The sequence below is a fragment of the Chlamydotis macqueenii genome, chromosome 7 (assembly GCF_036417535.1).
Source record: "Chlamydotis macqueenii isolate bChlMac1 chromosome 7, bChlMac1.mat, whole genome shotgun sequence".
Taxonomy (NCBI): domain Eukaryota; kingdom Metazoa; phylum Chordata; class Aves; order Otidiformes; family Otididae; genus Chlamydotis; species Chlamydotis macqueenii.
This window is the reverse complement of record NC_141562.1, coordinates 23,712,683-23,736,526: the sequence shown is the minus strand read 5'-3', so window position 1 is coordinate 23,736,526 and position 23,844 is coordinate 23,712,683. Positions and strand designations below refer to the sequence as shown.

At 38.1% G+C, this 23,844-nt stretch overlaps 1 protein-coding gene across 1 annotated transcript in view; it reads left to right on the top strand.

Moving 5' to 3' along the window:
- Window positions 1-942: 942 nt before the first annotated feature.
- Window positions 943-23,844, top strand: part of KNDC1 (kinase non-catalytic C-lobe domain containing 1) — a 62,385-nt gene continuing 39,483 nt past the window's right edge. Inside the window, exons 1-3 of the mRNA XM_086751981.1 lie at window positions 943-1,099; window positions 5,872-6,070; window positions 9,299-9,357. Coding sequence (XP_086608107.1) covers window positions 1,001-1,099; window positions 5,872-6,070; window positions 9,299-9,357 — 357 coding nt within the window. The 5' untranslated portion in view covers window positions 943-1,000. The remainder of the gene's footprint in view (window positions 1,100-5,871; window positions 6,071-9,298; window positions 9,358-23,844) is intronic.

Genomic DNA, 23,844 nt, shown 5'->3' with positions numbered 1-23,844 from the left:
TTGTGGTTTCCAGTGGGGGTTTACTTGAAACAAAACCATGTGCCTAGGCAGGTGGGACTTCTGAAGGAATCCTTGATCTTAAGCGTCAGTTTCAAAGGGAGTCTTAGTGAAGTTATTTTAGGCACCCCGAGTCCTGTGGATAGCAAAATTGGGCTAGGGCTATTGAAAAGAAAGTCGGTAGTATCAGCTGGGTTTTTGTTTGTGCTTGTTCTGGTTTCAACTGCGTCAGGAGCTGTGGCCACCATCACGCAAGTACCTGGTCACCCGCCTAATTATAAACGCTGGGGTTTATCCAGTAAATCCAGTGATTTGGAGAGCCGATGGCAACGAAACGAGGCCGGGGCCAACGGGAAGGCCGGGCGGGGGTTCAAGCTCGCCCGAGGTGCCCCTCACGGGAGGAAATCGCTCGCCAGCGGGAGCAGCTCTCCGTCCGTACCGACTGTCAGCACCTGGGGCGCCAGGCAACGCCGCCGCCCCGGCCTCTCGCCCGGGACCAGCCCTTCCTCCTGCCGCCTCCGTTCGCACGGAGAGCGCAGCCCAGCGGGGGACGGGACCCCTCCGGACCCACCGCCACACCACCGCCTCTTTGCCGGCTGCGAGGACGACAAGGCGCGGGGGACACACCTCGATTCGCGCTCGACCCCCAGCGACCCGGCTGCGGGGCGAGGCGGGGGGCGGGCGCCGCCGCAGGAGGGCGGGCGCCGCCGCAGTGAGGCCGCGCTGCGCGGGCGAGGCGGCGGCGGGCCGCGTTGCCATGGCAGCGTTGCCCCAGCCGTGGGCTTAGGCGGCCGGCAACAGGCCGCCGGGAGAGGCAGGGTGCGCCCCGCGGCCGGGCCCCGCCGGGAGGGGACGGGGTTAAAGCGGGGCGGGCGTGCGGGGTTGCTGCTGTGGGCAGTTTGTTGGTGAGTGTGGGGGATGAGCCGCGGTGGGGGCCGAGGGGTGTGCTCCAGGCGCGTAGGGAGGCTGCGGGGGTGAAGCCTCTGCTCCCTCGCCGGGCGGAATGGAGGCCGTTGACGCCGCAGAGGACGTGTTTTATGAGGAGGAGGAGGAGGTGAACTGCTACGACTTCGAGCCTCTGCCGACGCTGCTGGAGGATGAGGTGAGTGAGGCAGGTGCGGGGACAGAGCCGCCACCGCCCTTGCGCTCACTTGTGGTGAGGCGGCCTCAGGGGCGGCCCGCGGGCCCCTCGGCGTCTCCTGCCCGCGCCGTGGGCGCCGCCCGCGGCCGCGCCGGGCCCCCGCGGCAGCCGGAGCCCCGGGGCTCCCCCGCCCCGCCGGGAGCGGCCAGGCCGTGTCGACATGACCGTTGGCTTTCCGAGTGTTCACCGAGGGTTCCTCGCTTTCTCCTTGCCTGGTGTTCCCAGCTGCCAAGTTCGGCTTGGTCCGTCCTCCGGCACCTTTCCCACCCAACAGCAAAGTCATAGTCTCCAGTGTAGGTTGTCTCGTACTCCTGTTGTAGCCGCGGGTTACCGCTGCAGGCGGGCACTACGTGCCTTGTTTCTTTCTTCTTCACGGGCGGAAGTGCTTCCAGTAGCCGATAACCAGATTTTTTTTGTGCAACCATTTCTTGCTGCCTTATGTAAAAAAGCCAATGTCACTGGGTAATTAAAAAAAACCCACAAACTGTTAAATCTGTGTGTTCAGTTGTTAGGCCAAGTAACCTGTAGCTAAACCAAGTTCTGTCATCGCATTTGTCTTGATTTGTACTTGGTTTTGCACTTGTTTTTTATTGCCCTTGCTCATCTTTCTTTGTATCTTTCCATGTGAAGTGTGTTCCTTACCCCCTAGCAAATGTTTGGGCAAAATGTTTTGGGTTTTCTCTTTTTTTTTTTTTTTTTTAAATAAAAGTTCGGTGAGCCATATGTAAGCCACTTGTTTTCCAAACCAGATCTTGAAAACTTTCTTATTTGCTATGTCAAGAACCCAAGCTGATTCAGGATTTAAAAGTGTATTTGAGAATGAAAAGTCCCTTTGTAGCATTCATAAGCCATGTAATGGGTCAGCAATTCAGCTCTTCTTCCCATCATCTGTAGCCTTCAGTGTAGTAGGCCCTCTCAGACTGGCCCATGCAAAATACAGAAGGAAGGTGGTAGTGGCCTCCTTCTTACACATTAGCTTAATATTTAGAGTATTTCTTCAGAATATGAGAAGGCTGAGGGTCCACTCTTCTGTGTGAGGAAGACCTGGGCCCGTTTTTCTCACCTGGTCAGTATATACTTTGATTGTGGATTCCCACCAGTCCCTTCTATTTAGTAATTCCAGGCACATGAGTATTTTCAGTATTCTTGTGGAGAGAGTGAGAGTGACCTATCACCTGGTGATTAGAGAAGCTAATAAAAAAGGGCCACTTTGAAGAGTACTCAGCTTACCCAGGCAACCCAGCGTTTTTTGGTTTCTTTTTTTTTTTTTTTTTTTTTTCCTCAAATGCAGTGAATTTAATGAATGGTGCTTGCCACATTTTCCGTGGTTCCTGAAATAGATTGCTTTGAAGTTTGTGTGAATTACCTTGGCAAAAAGATGGGTGCTAGAGAGCTGTGAATGCTGATGTACCTAACTCTGAGCTGCTTAGTCATTTAGTGGAGCCTGTGCTTCTCATCTGCTGTACTTAGTATGAGGAATGAGGTTGGTGTCCAATGTATGCAGTTTACAAAAGCTGGTATGTGAAGCAAGAAGCTGCCTGAGATGAAGAGTAGGAAATACTGAGTGTATTTCAAATGCCTTTCTTTGCTAGGACTTTCTTCATCTCATACTCCTTAATATTTAATTTCAAATCTTTTAAGAAGTTGTCTGTGGCCAATTAATTTGTTTTCTCCTCCTGCTTTTTCTTCCTCTGCTTAATTACATATACTACTGAACTGTTTTATACTTTCTGAAGAACATCTAAGGGAAAACTGAGAGCTAAAGTGAATAATTAAAGCATGGTTGTCTGACCAGTTCACTTTTTGTGGTTATTAAGCAGTAATTGCTTTTACAAGTGTCTTTTACTGATAGCAAGAAAAGAGAGAAAAGGCATCAACATCTCTGTTATACTACACTGGAGTTTTCCTGTCATTTGAGTGAACTAACTTTCAGTGGTCCAAAATACCGAAGCCATGGCTTGCCCAAAGCTTCAGCTTGCCAGAAACTACTGTGTTATAGTTTTTAAAGGTTGTTTGTTTGTTTGTTTTTTCTCGATGGAAACTTTTGTTTCTGTATTGCTTTGGTGATGTAAACTAATCAAATGCATGTCTCTGTTTTCGATGCTTTGTTCTCCACAAAGGCCTTGTGCTGCCACAATAGCAGCTTTAATAACTAAGGTCGAGATAGTGTGGTCATTTGAGAAATACATGGTTTCTGTGAAGTAAATAACTTCACGTCCTGGAACACTGGAAAGAGGAAGGCTTACTGTATGTTGTGGTGGTAGTGGTGTTTTGCTTTGTTTCTTATCTTCACCTAGCCATCTATTGCTGATGGGAGCCACTGAACATTCATAAGCCTTTCTTTCTTTTTTCCTGTTTCCTTCTTTCCCCCTGCCCATATTACTTAACTTTCCCTTCTCCTGCAAGGCAGATCTCATGTCTCATGTCAGACAAACTTATCTTTCATTTATTCCCCAAATAACCACAAGACAAAGATGGTTTTGTAGGTTTAAACTGTATAGATATTGCTACTGATTATTCATATCAGCTCTAAAGCTCAACCTCAAAGGTTGACCCAAATTCTTTCAAGTCCTGATTGTGGCTGGAATTTGATATTGAGACTATCTTAAAGGTTGCAGTTTTTATTTATTTCACTTACTCTGTCTAAATTGAGCCTTTCCTGTCCATATGCACAGATGAAACTCTCATAATTTTGCATCTTGATTACTTAAACATTCTTTTTTGCAGTTTTGACAAATGTCATCATGTCACCTAGCCAGATGATCCTAGGAGTGTTAACAATAATTAATGACTCATTACTTTGATCATAGAACTTATTTAAAAAAAAAAACAACCAAACTTTTTTGGTTGGCTACAGAATAAGAAGTTTATCCTTCCCTTCCAAGCTCTGTCCTCATCCTACCTATCAGTTTAGTCAGCTTCAAAGCCTAATGGTTTGTGGTCCAGTTCTTTGTCATATATTTCTGTTTTCAGATACAGGAACCTCTGTGCTGGCCTTCATGGTTGGAAGAAATTTCCCATAAAGATGTGCAAAACTTCCTCATGCACCCTCAAAATCTGATGGCAGCATTAAGCATATGGTGCTGAGCACAGCACAGAGAAAATGAGATCTTTTGTCTCATGTACCTGAACTGTAAGGGCTTTCACTGTTTGTTATTATGCAGGACTGAACTCAGTGAGACCAGGGTCAACGATTAGTGCTAGAAGGCACAGTAGTAATGCTGCCATTAATAAATCAATCCATCCATCTCTAGACTGATAGAAGCTAGAACATTGAAAATAGAAGTTTAAATTTCCCAAATAATTGTAAATGTGCTTTATTTCCTACTTGTTTTTTTTTTTTCTTGAATTTATTAAGTATTATACCTTAAACTAAAAAGCAAAATATTTTTTTGGACTAAGAATTGGTCTTTGCTTGAAGGATATTATGAGTGAAATACTTCATTCTCTGAAAAACACATTAACAGACTATTAACCCTTCTGTAAATGGCAATCCAAATATCACTGATGTTCTCCAGTACTGAGGTATGTAAAGAAAGTTATAACAGTATTTTCCAAGGGATTAAAAGTTTAAACCACTATAGTTTTCTGAGCTGTGAGATACTTCACATTCTGTTTTGCTGACAAAGGCATGCTTTCTTTTTTTTCTGTATTCTAAGTAAGGTGCAGCTGCATATTCAATTCAAGGTATATTTAATATCCTTCAGGAATAAAGTCTTTAGTCTTGATTACTACATACAAATGTAAAAATATTATATATAATAGCTATAGTATAGCTTTGATGCAAAGTAACTTCTGTAGATACTTCCATTTTTGTTAGCTTATTTTTCCTTACAGATGGAATTTACGGGGTTTTTTGCATGTTTTTTTTTGTCATTCATTTAAGTTCATTAAAACATTCAGTAGCTATGGGTAATGTGTTAGTTTTGTATTCTAAAAAAGTACATTAAAAGACTAGCTGTTTTGGACAAAGCATTGTTTCTGTACATCTTGACTTTTTTTTTGAACTGGGCTCTTCATAGCCTTACTGTGATTACAAGGTCAAAGGAACCTGACTTACAGTTTAGGACGGTAACTCAGAAACAAAGTCCATGAGCTGTTTTGATCACTAAGAGCCCTGGATGTAATGGACAGGTCTAGGACAACCAAAGTGTTTTTTTCTAAGTCAAACTATAAGAACACTTTTCCTACAGCTTGTTTAGCTTTTGAGAGTTTATTAAATAGTCTACACCACTGAACTTCACCACAGCATCATTCTTAAGACAGGCTAATTTGGAGGGTACTTTTTCCCAGATCACAAATGGTAGGGAAAACTACTGTGAAGAGAATTTTTAAGTAGTTTATCCAAAGGCATCTGGGAAGCCTTAAGAGAGACATGGGTTAAACCAAATGTTTTAACTTAGTCTCTGCTTTTACTTCCAAATGGTCTATTTCCCTAACTTTCATGCAGTGTTTATGTAACTTACATAGCTCCCACAGCAAGTTTGTTTTTGTTTTTTTAAATGTTAACATACTGTGATACCTTTGTTCAGGTTAAATGTGTTTCTTAAGAGACTCTCTATGTTAAGAGCAAAGTCATGCACTTGGTATTTCTTGGGGTGCTAATCAACGTCCTAGAAAGTCTGAGAACTTGCTGGAAGCATTACTCGTAGCCAATTGTGTCAAATGTAATCTATGATACACAAAGTAGTGTCGTGAAATCCAGGGTAATTTATGAATTCATATCTTGGCAGGAGAATGTGTCCCTTGCTGATATTTTGTCACTACGGGATAGCTGTCTTACCGAGCAAGATATCTGGGCAATTTGCCTGGAGTGTTGCCATTCTCTGAAGAGCATTGCCCATTCTGGAATCTTCCAGACGCTCTGCATCACTCCTGACACTTTGGCTTTTAACACCAATGGCAATGTATGCTTCATGGAACAGCTCAGTGGTAAGTATTTGTGTTTCCAGACCATTTGGTTTAGAACTGTGGAAACTCATAGTAAGAGGCTGTAGTAAAGCATTGTATTATATTCTTAAGACTTGTAATTAAAATAAAGAGTAAACAAAAACTTGTTTAGAAATGGGTGAGTATAGGTCGATGGAACTACATGCTCAGTTTTGTGATTGATGAACAAAGGCTTTTAGAATTTGCTTAGAAGATTATTCCTAGTTCTTTTAATACTAATCTAGGGGAATGTAATTTATCTCCATTTTTAAACACTGTAGGTTATATATTTTTGTATCTGTGGGCACAAGTCTCTATCTATGTAAAGCACATTCTTGGTCTCTTCCAGTTCTTCTCATTTCGTGGATATGTTGTTCTTCTGGAGAGGTCTGACATTCAGTGTACCTTGTTGGTTGTGTCTGTAGAGAGTGGAGCAATTCTAGTCCATATTTGCTGTTGGAAAGGAAAGCTCTTCTTTGAATAAAGTCTTTTTTTTTTTTTTTAAGTCATGATTCTTAGACTCAGCAAGTGTGGGGACTGACTGAGAAATGGATTTTAATATGCTAAAAAACGGTGTGTAGTACCATGTAAGATCTTCAGGTATTGTAGCAGATGAATGGGGGGATGCTTAAATGAGGGGATACTTAACTTAAAAAATTACTTCCAATTTCAGCACAGACAAAAAAGCATGTTATTGTTGCTGTTCCCTTTTCACATTACCCATCTCAAAAGTCTTTGTCTTGAGCATATTGGGGATATTGCAAAACAAAACAAACCCCCTCCTCCCCCCCAGCTCTTATTCTATAGGTCTATAAAATTATGTTAGCTTGTAACTAGAAGAAGCATTCTAGTCCATGTACACACTATTCAGGTTTTTGTTACATTTTCTTTAATGTGATTTATTTTTAAGTCTATGTCAGAATAAGTGTTTATTCTTTTAGTCAAAATCTAGGTCACAGTACTTAAAAAATGGAGTAAGGTAACTTTGCAACAAATGAATATTTGTTGCCTTCTTTAAAATTAAAGATAGTATTTCAAATAAGCATGTAACATAATAAAACATTTTATAAAGATGAAAATGTATCTTCATAATTGTTGTGGTATTTATTTCATGCCTGAATTCCACAAATATATGTGAATCAACTTTTAGTTCCATGTTAATAGGGTAATGTGGAATCAATTTCCTTTATTTCAAGTTATTTGTCATAACTTGAGATATACAAAGCCAGCTTTTTTTTTGGTAAGGGTATGTGAAAGACTTGTTGAAGAGAATAAATCTAGTGGATGAAAAATGCCCCTCAACTAAGATCTTTGCTTGCAGCTGGGAAAGAAAAAAAAAAATCAATTTCTTCTTAAATGTTTTAGTCTAATGGAATAGCTGGCAAACAATTGATCCAGGAATTTGCCACGTTCAAGTGCTTAAAATGTGGGATAACAAATTCCTGTGCAAAGCAAATGTACAAATACTTTGTTCCCTGAAGTCACATTGGTCTCTGAGGAAGAGACTTTTCATTAGCTCTCTTTAAAGAAAGTCGAGTTTTTCCTAGGACTGCAGAAAGTTATGTATATATTCTATTTTCCACACACACACTCCACTGTGTCTTTGACTCTTTCTGTTCCACTTTCCTTCAGGTTTTGCTAGTGTCTGGTTAAAATACGGTTTGTTAGGCACTTGGGAGGTTGTCCTTTTTGCTTCCCTATAGTTGTTGCCTATGGATTTATTCTTTCAAAGGAAAACTATAACCTCTGGATTTGCTTGCCAGTGAGAGCAAATGAACAGCCTGTCGCCTTCCTGCAGGTTCTGTGGTGCTAAAGTGGCAAACATTCAATAGGATGTTCTGCCAAGGGCTCTGATGTTGTCTTGTCCCTTAAAATCAGGCAAATTTCCACTGTAAACATTGTAAGAAAAGAATACAGTGCACTTTACCACTGATAAAAAAAAAAGTATATGCTTGTACAGCCTTTAAAGCGTTCTATCAAAAGAAAGGGAGAAGGTAGAGAGGAGATGAAAAGAAGGAGCAGCAGTCTGCGAGGCAGGGAGGAGAAAACATCTGTTCATTACTTCCCTTCCTCTTCTGCCCCCCTCCCAAATATCAGCAAAAAATATGAGGAGGGAATGCAGAATTAGTTGCATATCCCTCTTTTTCAATGGCAGAGTAGAATTGGAAACATGATAAGGAACTGTAAATCAGTTAGTGGCATCTGGATAGTCAGCCATACCAAGTAGCTGTAATATATGAATATGTAAAAAAGTACTCTCTACTGTATAACTGAGTTTAATATCCTCACAAAAAAGAGCTTTGCATTTCACTTCTAAAATACAAGCACAAAAGTTCCATTAGAGCTAAAGCTACAATTAGTATGCTATGCCTGTGAGCATACTTTGGTTTTCCTCCCTGTTGAGAAGGGAAACTTAGAAATTGCTTGTAAATGATCTGTCATCCATTGATTTCACAGAGGATAGACTGAGTGAGTTGAAGGTGTACTTAAAGAGTAGGTTTTTAGTTAGACACTTTTTGTAACCCCTTGGTATTCTTTACTGGGTTTGTGTGACATCAGTACAGTGTGATACTACATGCATGCTTGGATGCCAGTCTCTCTCAAATTTTTCCTTTCTTCCTTCCACCTCTTCACTCAGAACTGCTGCAATAGCTCATTTCTCTGCTAAGCAACACACAGGTGGGGAATGTGCTTCCTCAACTCTTTTATCACAATTAAAACAAAGTGGAAAGGTCAACGTTCTAAGCTGGCCTGTAGATGAAGTGGCAATTAGCTGTTCAAGTTGTTTTTGCTGCTTGAACCCTTACCCCTAAGGCCTGTACTGAAAAATAGTGGAAATGTCCCATTAATCAAATCAAACCTGCAAGCCACAGCTGTGCCACACCAGCTTAGGTGATACCTTAATCCAAACATAAATGTCTGAAGGCAAGAAGTGGTTAGGTACATGTATTTATTTGAGGATGTTTTGTCTGTTTTGTTTCTTGGTAGGAAAAGCATGGTATCTTCTTGCAGAAAGTTTGAAAATAGCACTTTATTTTACTTACAGTACTAGAGACATGGATAACAACTTTTGTTTATCAGATATGAGTAAACAAAAATACTGCTATATACATTGTTTCTTTTGTATCAGATATGAGTGTATCATTAAATTTGTATCATCACATTGGTTTGTTTTTTAAACAAACAAGACTACTAATTTCTAATCTGACATGTTTCCTTTTGCTTTCAAAGATGATCCAGAGGGTGCCTTTGTTCCACCAGAATTTGATATCACCGGTAACACTTTTGAGGCAAGTTCATAAATTTATCTGTAAATAGAGAGGAGTTTAATCATTTTAGTTCTTCTAGCAGTACCAAGCGCTCAGCATTCTCAATGTATAATTTTAACGTATTTAAAGATTGTGAATAGTAAACTGTGCTGTTTAGGTATATTTTGTGTAAATAACAAGTAATCATAAAATGCTATATTAATTTTTTGTATAAACATTTGTTCACTAACTGTTAAAATATGAGTATCTTTTTTTTGGCTGAGTAATGTGTTGCCCTACACCACAGCTGGTCTATATTATGTTCACTGGTATCCTTCACTGGTTACATTTGCTTTTTTAGGGACTACCCATGAACTTTTATAACTAAATATGAAATTTGTTTGCCACCCTCTTCAATAAAATAATTCATGGAAGGGTAATCAGCAATTTTATCTTTGATTTAATGAAGAAACAAATTACTATCTGTTGCTTTGCAATGCACAAGTGCTCTACATTGTTAAATTAAATTAGATTTAAATTGTTTATACTAATTCATTAGCCTCCCAAGTCAGCCATCTCATTGCATGCTGTAGGAGCGCTTGCTTGCTTAATACCTTTTTTTTTTCTTTTTTTTAATATAGTATTTTCTCTGGCATGTGTTCTTAGATAATTCAAATGCTTTAATTAGCAATATGTTCTATCCAAGGTATAAAAACAATTATTGTTTCTTTATAGTTCAATACAAATACCTTTTACTTTTTGTAGTTATAGCCTTCATAGTCATGTTTATAGTTCTCTGTATTTTCTCAGGGGAGGGAGGGGGCAAGGATAAGTGAACCTTGGAAGTGTGAAGTACTACAAGATGAGAACGGTAAGGCAGGAAGGGTAGTAATGTAGAATATGAAGTAGTACAGCCTTTGAAGGTTAGAGATGCAACATTTTTTCATCTTGCTATGCTTTGTTAATGTAGTTATATAGACAGCAGAGCTCTAGTGATTTTGTGCTTGCTCTCCCCCCTTCCCCCCCCTCCCCCCCCCCCCGGCTGGTTTTTTGTAAGTCTTTGTTTGGGAACAGGGGGCCAATGTGGGTGGGGGGTGGTTAGGAGGTGACCAGTATTGTGTATAAACTTGGCAACTGTAGTAGTCTTTATATTCAGATGTGGCTGAGGAAAGCAAGTCCCAAAGTCACCCAAAGGTGACTGTTTTTTCTTTCTTTCTTTTTGTTGTACTTCTGCAGCTGGTCTTAAGATTTTACATAAATATCTTCTCCATCCCTTGCCCCTTAACAAGCCTCCAAGACTTGACACAGAAACACAGTTTTTCAAATTTCTTGCACCTCTGGCAAACCTGCATTTCCCCCCAACCCTTTCTCCTCTTCTAGCAATTGCTGAACTCTTATGCATGTAGCAAATAGATACACTGAAAGAAGTTTGAAAATCCAGGGGATGGGACAAGGTGAAATGGAGGTTATGGAAGACTCTGGGAATACTAAGTGACATTTTGGTTCTGTCTGATATACAAGGCTATTGTATCTATCTTGGGTAAAACTCAACTGTGTACAGGTTTATTATTTAACTCTTGTCTTTAGGTAATACTTACAAGCCTGTTAAGCCTCAGTGAATCCCAAAACCAAGCACAGCACAAACAGTCAGTGAAAATTATACAGTCAGTGAAAGCTATTTGGGTCAGGAGTGGCTCTGAACATTGACCCCTTGACTTTTTTTTTTTTTTTTTTTTTTTTTCTTCCTCAAAGATCAGTGAAGATAAATGTAGATGCACATTGGTGTGGAACAAGTTAACATGCTTTCCCTTGTCTATTGTGAAGTGGGGAAAGGGCCAGGTGTGCTGATCTCTGTCCATTGCTCTGATTTCTTTCTCTAGCAAGTTGGGGAGCCTTGCAAAGCAAGGAGAGCAGTGTTACAACAGTGTCCTGTTGGATCCTTTTGTTTCCCGTTGACCATCCTAGGGCAAAGACTGAAAAGCCAGGGCTTTCCCCTTTGAGGCAGAGGTGTGTTGTTTTATTCTGCAATCTATGTGTATTTTGCCAGACAGCTATGGGATTCTGAGCATTTGTGGAACTTTCAAAGCTTTACCTCTTACCACTTGTAGAGTTTGGTTCAATTTTAAGTACTTTTAGTACCAGATTAAATTCTGCCAGAGGTTCCACACTGACCTCTGTTTGCTTTTGCAGTTTCTAAGACCTACAGTGGGTTAATCCTTATGTACTTGTAACAAGGGTTTTATAATATTGTAATCTTTCCAAGCTAACTGTTTCTTTCTTGATGCTAGCACTTAAAGTTCTTCTCTTTTTCAAAGTTACTGATACTTCTGTCTATCCCCTCACCCATAGTTGTAACCTCCTAGTATGCAATACCAGAATAGCACTGGTTTATGTACATCTCTCTGGGCCCTTGTGCTTTCTCAGTACTATAAGATTCTTTGTACTATACTGATAAGCTGCCCTTTTTGCAGGGGCTTGAAATACTTTATGTTACTACTTGTTTCTTCCTTGATAAGATCTTACTCAGTTGTTCTTTGTTAGAGGAGTGTTTTTGCAGCTATGTAGTATGCTTTGTTGGGAACAATGGGAAGTAGTGTTGTATTCAAACTGTCCAATTTCAATATGAAGAAAAAAAATCGTATTGGAACTACGAATTATGTTCAGGGTGATCTTTTGATTGTGTCAGAGCTCAGCTGATTTAAAATACTTATGTTAACCAGAGGTTTCACTTGATTTGAGTGTGACTTATCTTGAGGCTTCTAAAATGGAAGCACACAGTGAGGTTTGTATAGCTACTGGATGACTTCTTCCTCTTTAAACTCATTTTTTAGAAATCTCTCAAATCCAGCTACAGTCATTTCAACAAGAGATGTTTTGTTTCCTGCTTGGTGAATTACTGATCCAGACCTTTTAATGGAATTGTGACTCTAGTCTCATTAGTTACTAAACTTAGCTGGCACACAAGGGTAATAGACACAGGAAGCAAATTGAAATGCATTACTATCCTGGTGTCTTAAACAACACTGTTAAAAATTTCAATTTCTAGTTGGAATTTCAAGTAGTAAGAGATTTAAAGCTTCGTCCAAATAACAATGCATAAGACTGAAAAGCAATAGATTTCACGTGGTTTGTTTTAGTCTTGTGCCTTGTTTCCTGACTTGCTCTCCACTTGGAAAGTGGGAATAGTAACACCAACTTCAGTTACTGTTTAGAATAGGAAGGTAAAAACTAGCCCTTCAGGGAGCTATCAGGTTCAGTGTCAGGTGTAGAATAGGCTTTTTAGAGAGAAATATACTAAGAAGGAAGTAGCAGTGAAAGGGGCTTTTGGTGTCAACAGTGAAGTGTAGCTGAGCTTTCAAACTGGTGACTTCTTTAGTGCTGCCACGCTTCCACCCTGCAGGGCTGGAGGCAGGATTGCCATTTTTGAGGGTCCTGAGACACCTTGTAAGCAGTTGGAGCAGCATTTAATAGGTTGGTTCTGTTACATCTTCCTCTTCCTGTTGTAAGCATTGTCTCAGTCCAAGGGCAAAAAAGGCAGCCAAGCATGTACCGTTGGCCTCTAGGACAGCGTTGGACTAAACCAGAGAATCTCCGGGGTATCTGTTCACATTATTTTTTTTTCCTCAAACTTTATCTCCTTACAAACTTCTGTTACCATTGTGCCCTAGTAACTGCACTGTTAAGTGTAGAGAAACTTCACAGTTGTGATCCATAGTGATCCAAAGAAAAAGTGAATTTCTATACAGTACACTTATTATTTTCATTTCTCTTAATACATAGGCAGGTATGTGATTTGGCTGTGCTCAGTAAAAGCTTTCTGGTGACTAAAGCTGTTTCTTACCTGCATTGATGGAAGGACTTCACTTTCTGCTTCTCCTCTAAGCTGGAAGGTGTGTCTGTATTTGCTATAGTGAGTACTGACCACTTTTTTTGTTCTCATTGCACCTTGAGCTAGAGGTCAGTTAGAAGCATACTGAATATGAAGATTACCGTCTAATTTTGTAGTATTTTACTAGTATACTACTGTAGAGAACAGTATAGAATGTGATTATTTTTTTTTCTGTTCTAGAAAAACATTAAGAGGCTGAGATGGAAAAACACAGATTTGAGGCTTCTTTTAAAATTTGCCTGCTTGACTGTATACTAGGCTTATCAAACAATTCATCTTCAGTATAAACTACTACCAACTCCTGATTCCCTCCTCTAAATATGAAGAGCTTTAACCTTTTCTAATGAAAATTGTTCCTATTTCATTTTCTTGCTCTGGGCAGTACAGTGCTAGACTTGTGAAATTTGACCAATGGGAGGCCCAACAGGAATAGTTAAATGTTGGTGAGTTCATTAATAGCCTTGTTTCTATCACTACAATACGAGTTTGCCTCAGGTTAAAAACATTAGCTGTCTCAAACCAGTTTCAAATAGCTATTTGTCTGCATCACAAAACTGCCATTGAGTCTAACACAGAGGTTCATTGATGTAGAACCCCACATTTCTAAGATATGAGCTTTCAGTGAGATGACGGACCAATGTCTGCCATGTGTGAACTTGCATTTACAATCTTTTAATAATGTAGCTATTCAATTTTGCTTGTTCTAGTGAACCTCTGTAACAGAACTCAGTGAATTTTCAGTCTTATCTACCTTTTTTTTTTAATATCTAAAGCAGACTGGATAATGCTTCTATTTATTGACTTCTTCCATTATTTAGAGTTGATAAAATGCAGTAGTTCAGAAATGTCAGTATGCAGCAGGATTAAAACATTTCAGAAATAGAAGAACTGAAAAAGTGATACAGAGTTGAATACTATCTTGAAAAGAAAGCGGAAATATGGGATAGAGAATGGGAAGAAGGTGAAGTTCACACTTCTCTCTGTTTTCTCATCTAGAACTTGTTTTTGCTTTTTGCTATCACGGCAGGACCAAGGTATGCTGATGTCTCACCTGGGAGAGAATCAGAACTAGAAAAGGCTGAACATTGCCTGTCTCTTTGCTAGAATGTGACAGCTGTTGACATCTAGTTCTCAATGGGTTATAGTTGATTTACATTATTAAAAAAAAATCCAAGTGTTTCAACAACCTTGAAATAAAAAATTCTACACAAAGTGGTATAACTACTGCAAATAGAAAAGACAAGCTAAAATGTATTACCTTTTTTTTTTTTTTTTTTGAAAACAAAGTATTTAAGATTCATGTGTCTTATTCCTATGGAATTTGGCAAGGCAGTTGGACTGATATATACCATAGAAATACAAATATTTTATATGCATATAAATGCATATGTTGAAATGCCAAATGAAACCTACTGTTCTAGGGAATAGATAAAGAAAGAACGATTCAGGGTGTATGTATGTTCATCCGACTGAAGAAAACTGAGCTGACAGTTTGCTGCATTATTTCCCAATAGCTGATCATTACTGAGCTAGTGCTCAGGTCTCAGCTGTTGGTCCTTCTCTATATATGAAAGCCTTCATCTTTCTCCCAAATCAGAAGAGCAGAAAGTATAAAGGAAGTCTTGCCTTTGCCACTTCCCTGGTCTTTTAAAGCAGTAGCTTTGAATGCAATGAGATTCTCTCTCCTGTTCTATTATTTCTTTAGCTCTCAGTGCAAGAGGAAAAAAATAAAACTTTTTACGTTTTCTCCTAGAGGGATTTTTTGTTTTGTTTTTATCTGATGGCAGAGATAAGTCTTTTGAAACACCTAGTGCCTTTTTTTCATGAGTTCTGTTTCCCTTAATTTCCTGTAGCCTCCTCTTGAGACTAATTCTATCTAAGGCTTGTCATCAGCAAATGGTAACTTATCTCCTCCTGTAGTCTAAACCATTCTATCTTCTGAGTGTTATTTAAAGCTGTCTTTTCCGTCAGTGACAAAAATAGATTACTTTTATTTATTTGGTTGCCTGTGTCTCTACTGTGCTATAGAAAAGGAAATGGAATCTTCCTGCTCTTGCTTTTACATCATTGGCCTAGTTGAGGTTCCAGTCAGGAACTTAGTACCAGGCAAATATTACTCTTGAGTTACACAAAGAGCTAACCACAGGAAGAATGAGAGGCGATGAGATTATTTTTTTTAACAGCAGGCTTTTTTTTTTTTTTTTCCTTGATGCATAGAGTATCTTAAAGTTTATAATTTGATTACCTCAAAAACCTGCAGCTTGTTGCTTAGTTCTGAAGTTGGGCTTGCAAAGTTGTCATATTTGTCTTTTCAAGCTGGGTTTTTGAGCATGTTGCTGGTATTTTTACAGTTTTGCCTCTAAATCTGAAACACAACTTTTCACAGACTGACTTGTATTTTTATCAGGAATAGTCCCTCTCTTAGGTAGAAAAGTGTCCTCAGAAGAGAAATGACTGACAGTGCAGGTAACTTGCTCAATGAAAATGCCTAGTATTTTAGGTTTCTTCCTTACTCGGCTATTAGGTCTCTATAAGAAGGCATTATTAAAGTGAAAATATATCTTTTCCTTAAGATTGAGGAAGGTTATCCTCTGGTGTACAAAAGCATTTTTCAAATCATCTTATTTGAGGATTTGGGGTTTGTGAGGGAAAGATTGAGAGTGAAGGAGAACTTGGTGTTCTGTCTTAGAACAGTTGGTTCTTGTGGTAATTGAAGTTTACTCCTTTAAGCCTGAGGAGCTGTGTTGGATAAATTTGCGGATAGTTTCTGTTATGAGCAAAAATCTATGGGAAAGAGGACAAATATATCTCAGTTTTTGCTACAATAGTTAAGGTACCAGCTTCTTGAAACTATGTTGAGATCCAGTTGAAAAGTTTGTATTTTCAGACTCTTGTTGGGTTGGGTTTTTTTTTTCCCTCTCTCTCTGGTTGTAGCTCTGGACCGACAATATTGCTTTTCAAATTAATTACTACTGTAGATCCTGGCAATTTAGTCTATGGACAGCAGTCACCTGTGTTTTACATAGCCGTATGTAAAGCCAAAATATCTGGCTGTTAAAATAAAGTACTTGCAGGTAGCATGGAGATTGCTGGAAACCTGTTGTGTGACTTTTTAATTTTTATTCTTAAAAACATATCTCCTATCAAAAAAAATCTCAACCAAAAAAACCTGAAAATAAGTTTGTATACAGCAGCCTAAGGAGGTGATTAGAAGTCAGAAAGTATACAAAAAGCTTACAGAAGTCTGAAAAACTAGCAAATTTTTTTCAAATCTTTCAAAACACAGAAATGCTCCCCAAAGTCTGCAATGATTGCAGATGAACAAGAGACAGAAGAGCTTTTCAAAGAAATCCATAGCAGAAAAACTTTTTTTTTTTTTTTTTTTAACCCATTTTCATCTTGTAGGACCTTCAAGAGGTTCTCAGATTGCAGCTCTTCTTTATGGAAAATTATCAAAAATTTGGCTCAAATAAGAGTGTGAGAACAGTCTAGTGACCAAGTTGATGAAATCAGCAGTAAAATAAATTTCCAGGACCAGATGGTGAAACAGCATTTGTAAAAGAAGCAATTACTTAGGGTAATATTCTTTAGACTGGAAGAGAATGCCCTGAGGGAGAAGTTATGCTAGAAATCTGAAGTATGACATGGCGACCGCCATAGCGTGAGTATTTGCCAGCCCTCATAAATGAAGAAGTAGGTGGCAACAATGAGATGAACACAGGTGGACTCAGACAAGAGGAAATACTTCTTTGTTATGCAGTAAGCTGTGGAAATTCATGCTGCAAAACATAGATGCAAAAGGTTGCATGTGGATAAAGCTTAGACAAATTAATGGAGATAAGAGTTGTTATAAACCATTACAGGCAAAAAGCCTGCAACTACAAAACAGTGAAATTAGAGTGATTTTCTAGGTAGAGTTCCTCAGTTCAAACTGGATTATATAAATAGAGGTCACAAGAGACTAAAACATAATAAAATCTAGAGACTAGACAACATTCAGGCATAGTATATGGGATGCATGCTCTTTCCAAGTGTATTTACATTTTGCTTGGTTCATTTCTCCTTATGTTGTAGCATTGCTTTTTAGACGATTGTATCTATGAAGCCTTGTTGTACTTTGTGAACTGGTCACTTGACATTGGGCTAAGAACATATTTAAAAGCTTTCACTTAGTTGTTAGATAAATTAAAAGGCAATTTGAGAGTTTAAATACCTGCAAACTTCAACTGTGAGTGGATTATTTGAGAGAATCTGACCTGTAGCTGCATTTTTGTGCCTTTTTTTTTTTTAATAGAAGTCTTTTGGGGAAGAAGTTTTTCAGAGAAAGCTAAGTAGGAACTGTAGTTAGAAGGCACAAGCTACAGGTACAGATTTGGTTGAAAATGTCGCTTTTCCAGCAATTGCTAATATTTCAAGCTAGAGTATATGTTTTCTGAATAATCTACAGTGGTTTAGCACTCTTCACACATCTGCAGACTAATTATCTACACATCCAATGTTCCAAATGAATAAAAAGCTAATATTTAGTACAGTGCCTTCCAGTAATTACAGTTATGCAGAAAGACATTTAGTCCCTTTGTAATGAAGGAAAGTATTAAAAAATAATAGGCCTATTTCCCTTTCATTTTGTTGCTGAAGACTATTACTGTCAGACTTTATTTTGCATAAAATAGTGTATTTTAGATTGAGTACATTGAAAGAAGGCATAGGTAAATATTACATGTTTTCTCCCACTAGTAATTTTCTCAAGCATTAGCTTGAATTTGTTTATAAAACTTTGAGTCTTTGAGTTTTGTAGCAACACTGAAGCTTTCATTTAATTTCATTTAAATGCTTTGAATTGTGACAGGCTGGAAGCATCTATGTATGTGCAGAAAGCTCAATTAAAAAAAAAAAAACTGCAAGGTAAAATAAGGGTCATCTATAAAAGTCAAACCCAATAATTGTCTTACATTATTCCTGTAGCTTCTTATTTAGTCAGGAATATATTACAGGAAGTATTAGTTCAATTATGGTCTGTCTTTTTCAGTTCTGCTGAAGACCTACATTTCTGAACTCAGTGAAATCTCAATACAAAATATAAATGGTCATTATTTGTAATTGCAATATGCTAAATGCTTGTGCAGTCTCTATTCAAAAGCTCTTTTGTCAGCTTTTTTTCCTGTAGTAATTGTCTGCAAGTATCAGTTCCTATAGAAGCTTAGTTCTTTAATTCTGCCAAGCAGTAATACAACAGAGCCTCTGTCACACTCTGTGTGTAGGCTTGAAGCTTTTACTTCCTCTCCTGATCTTTTGATTTGCAGATCTTGAAACTAGAGCAGATGATTACTGTTCTCTGATTTCACTTCCCATAGTGTTAAATGGTCATAAAATGGCATGCAGCAAGCCAAGTAACTTTTGACTGGAACTAACAGAAGTCTTTTTGAATATTTTTCACTCATGATACAAAATCTTACCATTATGGCAGAAGCTGTCCTCTCGCTTGGTAAGTGCTTCCAGTACCTAGCCTGGACATTTTAAAAATATGTAGTATCTTCACCTTTTGAATTTTTATGTTTTTATTTTTATTTACTTTTGAGTCTTGTTATGCCTTTGTGTCTTGGAAACTACTTTAGTATTAGAAGCTATCTTGGTGTGAAGCTACTTGTATGATTATGACCTTCAATTTTTTCTTTGAGATATCTGAGCTCCCTTAGCCTGCTGCTGAAAGGGAGACTTTCAGGACCTCAAATTATACTTGTGATTTTTCTCAAAGATCCTTTCTTCATGTTGCCATTTTGATTTTTAAAGGACACGTTATTTCCATGATGGCCTTCTCAGTGATGCATACCATTATGATTTTGCTTACAGTTCTTGTTATATTTGCTACCTTTGGGCTAAGAGTAGATGTACTCCCTTAAGACCAGATCTGGAGAACTGGTCTCCTAGTGTGACTTCCTCTCTTTTTTCACCCATCCTTTTTAAAGCTGATATTGTAGTGCAGTCTTGCCATTCACCGTCTATATATATATTTTTTGTAACAAGTTACATTTAGTCCTTTAAGTTAAGGTCTATTTAGGAACTGTGAAGAGGTTGCTTTGTTTTGGGTTGTTTGGTTTTTTTAATCTTTCTTGAAATGCATGCTGTTTGTCAGCTATTAATATTATTATCCTGTAATACAAAAGTTCCTATAATTCAAAAACTATTCTCCTTAGCTAGATTTAAAACAAGTGAGGTTTTTGCAGAAACTACGGAAGAAAAACCCTCTTAATTATTTAAGAAAATTCCTAACTGCCAATACTGTACCAATTTTTTCTTGTCTTCCAGGAGAAAAGGTGCTTGCTGCCCTTTCCTGTTTGTTACTATCCTTATAATGTACTAACATCTTAGCTTAATTGTAGGAGTGTTTTCATTGAGAGCAGTCCCTTCTAGTGAGCAGTAGGTATTTTATACTTACGAATTTGCTTTATTTACTGCATTTACCGTCTTGCTCTCCTTTCCCAGGAAGTGAATTTTTCTTCCTAAGCCTAAAAGGTGTGATAAGTAGAAGCAGATTTGATGCATAAACTTGGGGAACGCCCCACCTAGTGGATGATCACAAACTCGTTTTCTCATTCCTCCAGTTCAGACAGGAGATTTTAAGGTTATGTGGGAATACCTTACATATTAACTATGTTTACTACCAGCTCAGGAAATTAATTGAATTTGAAATCTAAGCTGGATTTTCTTTCCCCTTTTTCTTGTGGAAGTGGTGGTGTTTGGGGAGCCGGGAGAGGGGAAAGTTAAAAAGGGATGTACATTAAAGAAAGTTTCAATTTGGAAAAGATGTTGAAAAGTTCCAGTAAATGTTTTGACATAAGAAATTAGTTACAAGCTATGATGATTGAAATGGCTGTCTTCAAAACTGGCTTTCCTGAGTGTCAGAGGAAGGGAGGTATCTCCAATAGAACAATTTTCAGTGCAAGGAAAAAAATTATTTCTTTATTCAGTATGAGACTGGCCTTTCCCTTGTACAAGAAAAGATGCAGTGAACTTTAGAACAGGACAGCAAAATGGAGGGAGTGGAAGCCTGTCCACTTGCATCTCAAAGACTTGTGCTTTTAAAGGCAGACTAGGGGATGAGCTATACTCCACAGGAAACAGAAATTATTAATTGGAAAAAGCAAAATGAGATAATATGTTGTTCTGCCATTCCTTTTCCTGTGTCCTATAATGTCCACATCCGTCCTTATGTGGATGAAGAAAATTTGTCAAAAGGCAAACTTTTTATTCCCTCAAAGTAAATTTCCTCATCTTTCTGTCCTGCTTTTGAAGTTGATATTTGAGTTGTATATAATGAGATTATATTCAAGTATGCTTCCTTATTCTTCTGTATTATAAGGAATACTTTTTTTTTTCTTATAAACTTCCTACTGAGAGAAGACTAGAGAAACTCTTTGTTTATTCTTATGCACTGTGTATTTGGAATAGACACTTCAGATGCTGACGAATCACACATATCTGTTGGAGAGGCTTAAACATACAGGTAATGTCCAAATGACAAAATAGCTTTGAAAGTGATGTTGTAGGCACATGTGAAATACCACTTTTGAACTGAACAAAAAGAATCTCTTCCATCCATATCCTAGCTCACTGAGTTTCCCACAAGTATTCTGTTTGCTAAATGCCAGCAGGGAAAAAAGAAATACATCAAGTAAGTTGACAATTTGAGGTAAACTGGTTTTGATTTTTTACTTCATGGCTACAGCGCGTCCCTTATCTGAGTTGTTAAGGAGAGGCCAAGTGTTACGACGTTATCTGTTTCTGAAGGCTGAGTCTTAGTGGCTTTTTTCCCCCCACCCCAAGAATGGATAAGTAGATTAACTTTTTTTTTTTGCAGCTGCTGCTTTTGTTAACATTAGCATTTCTATAAATAGAACACTATACTGAATAAATAGATGTGAAAGATTTGCTGATAGAGTACAAATGTAATGTGTTGCTTGCTTTTGCCACGTGATTTAAAAGCATGCAAGCAATGTATTATCTTTATTATCAGTGAAACTTGGTGTCAGTTTCATAGTGGATGTTAAAGTATAAAAGCAAACTTTCCTAATAAAGCAATTCTTGTACCCGTTCCTGATGTTAGCATTGTTTCATCTGGTATTCTGACATTGCTTGGTGTGCGTAGTGTACATCCATAACTTGTACATTATGATTTTTTCCCCTCGGCTCTTAGAGGAGTGATGAATTTATTCCTTTACTAACGTAAATTTGTGGAACAGAAGTGATGTCACTTGTTGCAGATCATACCAAATACATTGAGTAACTTACTAGTATCCAGTATATTAAACTACCACAGTACAATGTTACATTTATACCAAAAAGTTCTTTAAATGGAGCTGTGTTGTATTTTTAAGAGTTTGTCATTTGTTTCCTTGTTCTTTTTCAACTTTATGTTGAGTTTTCTGTTCTACTGTCCATTGAGAAATGCAAAATGACATAGCTTACTGAAACTGAGTATTTAACATCAAAGTAAAGTTCTACACTCTACACTTCCTCTTCACTATTCAAAAGCTTATGAAACAGTCTGCAGACAAAAAAAAAAAACAGCCTTAAAATCTTGATAAATTCTTGGATGTTGGAGAAGAAATTTTGGTTACATTTCTTCCACAGATTGGAATATACTAAAGTACAAATCTAGATTATTTTTTTAAATTTTAAAAGGCAGTCTTTAAAAGGTCTTGATTTATACCTATTTAGTTTTATAGCAAATTAACTTGTGTGGATTGGAAGACCATCATTCTCTATAAACATTTATTAATAGGAGTTGTACTGCTTTTGTGAGTAGCTCTATTAATCCAGGGTAGATTTAATTTTCTGCAGCTGAAATAAGTGTGGGTGGAGGTAGTGGTAACTTCAGGAAGTATGAAGAAATAACTGTCTTCCCATCACCTTGTGTTCAGGCTTCATAGTTTCATATCCTGTTTACAGTATAGTCTGGTTTGTCTTAGTGGGGAAAAAAAAGTCATGTGAGTCTGGACAGTGTAGTTCAGTATGGCTACTGCCACAAAGTGAGTTACAGTAGCTTAAGGGAGGGCAAGGTGTGGGACAGGGGCAGATGTAACTCTTACTTTTGGAGTACATTAATGGTATTCATTCTTCTGCTAAATCAAAATTTAAAAAAATGTAACAATTCCTATCTGAGTTCTTCTGAGATGCTCAAGAGAAAAACAAAAGTCTTCAGTTACCTCTTCTGCTTAGTGGTGAAGTTGTATAACATAGAAGTTGAAACTGAAATTACTGCTTTGCAAAAAATATTTTTGGTCTTTTCTTTTTAGATTAGATGGCATATGGTTTGTTTTTTCTGACCTTTGCCCTAATCTTGATATGTCCCAAGAGTAAATTAAGACTTTAGATCCAGCAGTCAGCAGTAGTTTATGCTTTCTTCATTTGAGGGAGGCATGAAGGAGGGGGGAGAAGTGGAACTGTCCAAGCCATACACACAGCTCCTTCATGAGGCAGTGTTGCACTCCCCTCTGTGTAGGTGCCCTGTCTCACTAGAAAGTAAATATATGCATACCTGCTGAACAAGTCATCTCCTCCTCCTCAGACAATTTAGAAACAATAATATGCATTAATGAGAAAATTGGGGGGATGGAGGGAGGAAATTACTTTTGACCTTAGAGTCAGTCTTCTTTCTAGGGTGAAAAGTAATAAAGCATATAGCAAATGCATTAATGCAACCAGATTTAATGTACAAACCTGGTCATTCTTTTGTTTATGTATGTATTTGTAAACCTGAGAGGACAGTGGTCAGTACACTTGAATTCCTGGCTGTACTGCATCACCATTGAAATCTTTACACAAACTTGCACTTAAAGTCTCGGTTATAAATAAATTTTACTGAATTATGTTCTCTGAATGGAACATAAATATAAATACAAGCCATAATGGATAAGTTAGCTTTAGTACTAAAGCACATCTGAAAAGGCTTCACTTTTTTTTTTTCCTCTCCCCTCCTAAAAAGCAGTAGAAAACTTCTAAAATTAAGTGGTTGCTGTGTTGCATAGTAAATCTAATGCATTAGCAATAGATTTAAGAAGGCTGTTGGCTCACCTCTGTTTTTATTGGAGCTTATCATGAGGTTGTGGGCTTTAAGAGAAGCAGAGGTGGCAAATGTGGAGTATTTCTTAAAATTCTTTCATAAATGTCTTCAGAGATAAGTGATACTGTGCTATGTTGTTTCTGCTTGCTTTCTTGAGGCAAGGCTTGATAGCACTTACAAAATACTGCTATATATAAAGTTTTTTGTCACACTAATTATTTCCCCGCCCCCCCCCCCCCCGCTAAGAGGAATGCCACTTCAATCTCCCAGCATGCTTCTAATTTAAATATTACTTGACAAACACAGTTTTATATGTAACTATAGCTGATGAGGAATTATAACACAGATTACTGTTGAGAAAGAAAAATTGTTCTAGCTGGATCCCAAAGGGTTGCTTCTTTTTGTTTGCCACAAGCATTTCCCCCAAAGCAGGACTGCAGCCTGTTTTCCTCCTCCTCTTTAAATTAAACCGCCTTTCCAGTAAAGTGTTACCTTATAAGTTTAAAAGGAAAACAGTGTAAGCTGTATCCATTGTGATCTGAGAGCTTTTTTGGCGAGAGAGAGAATTGGTAGCATG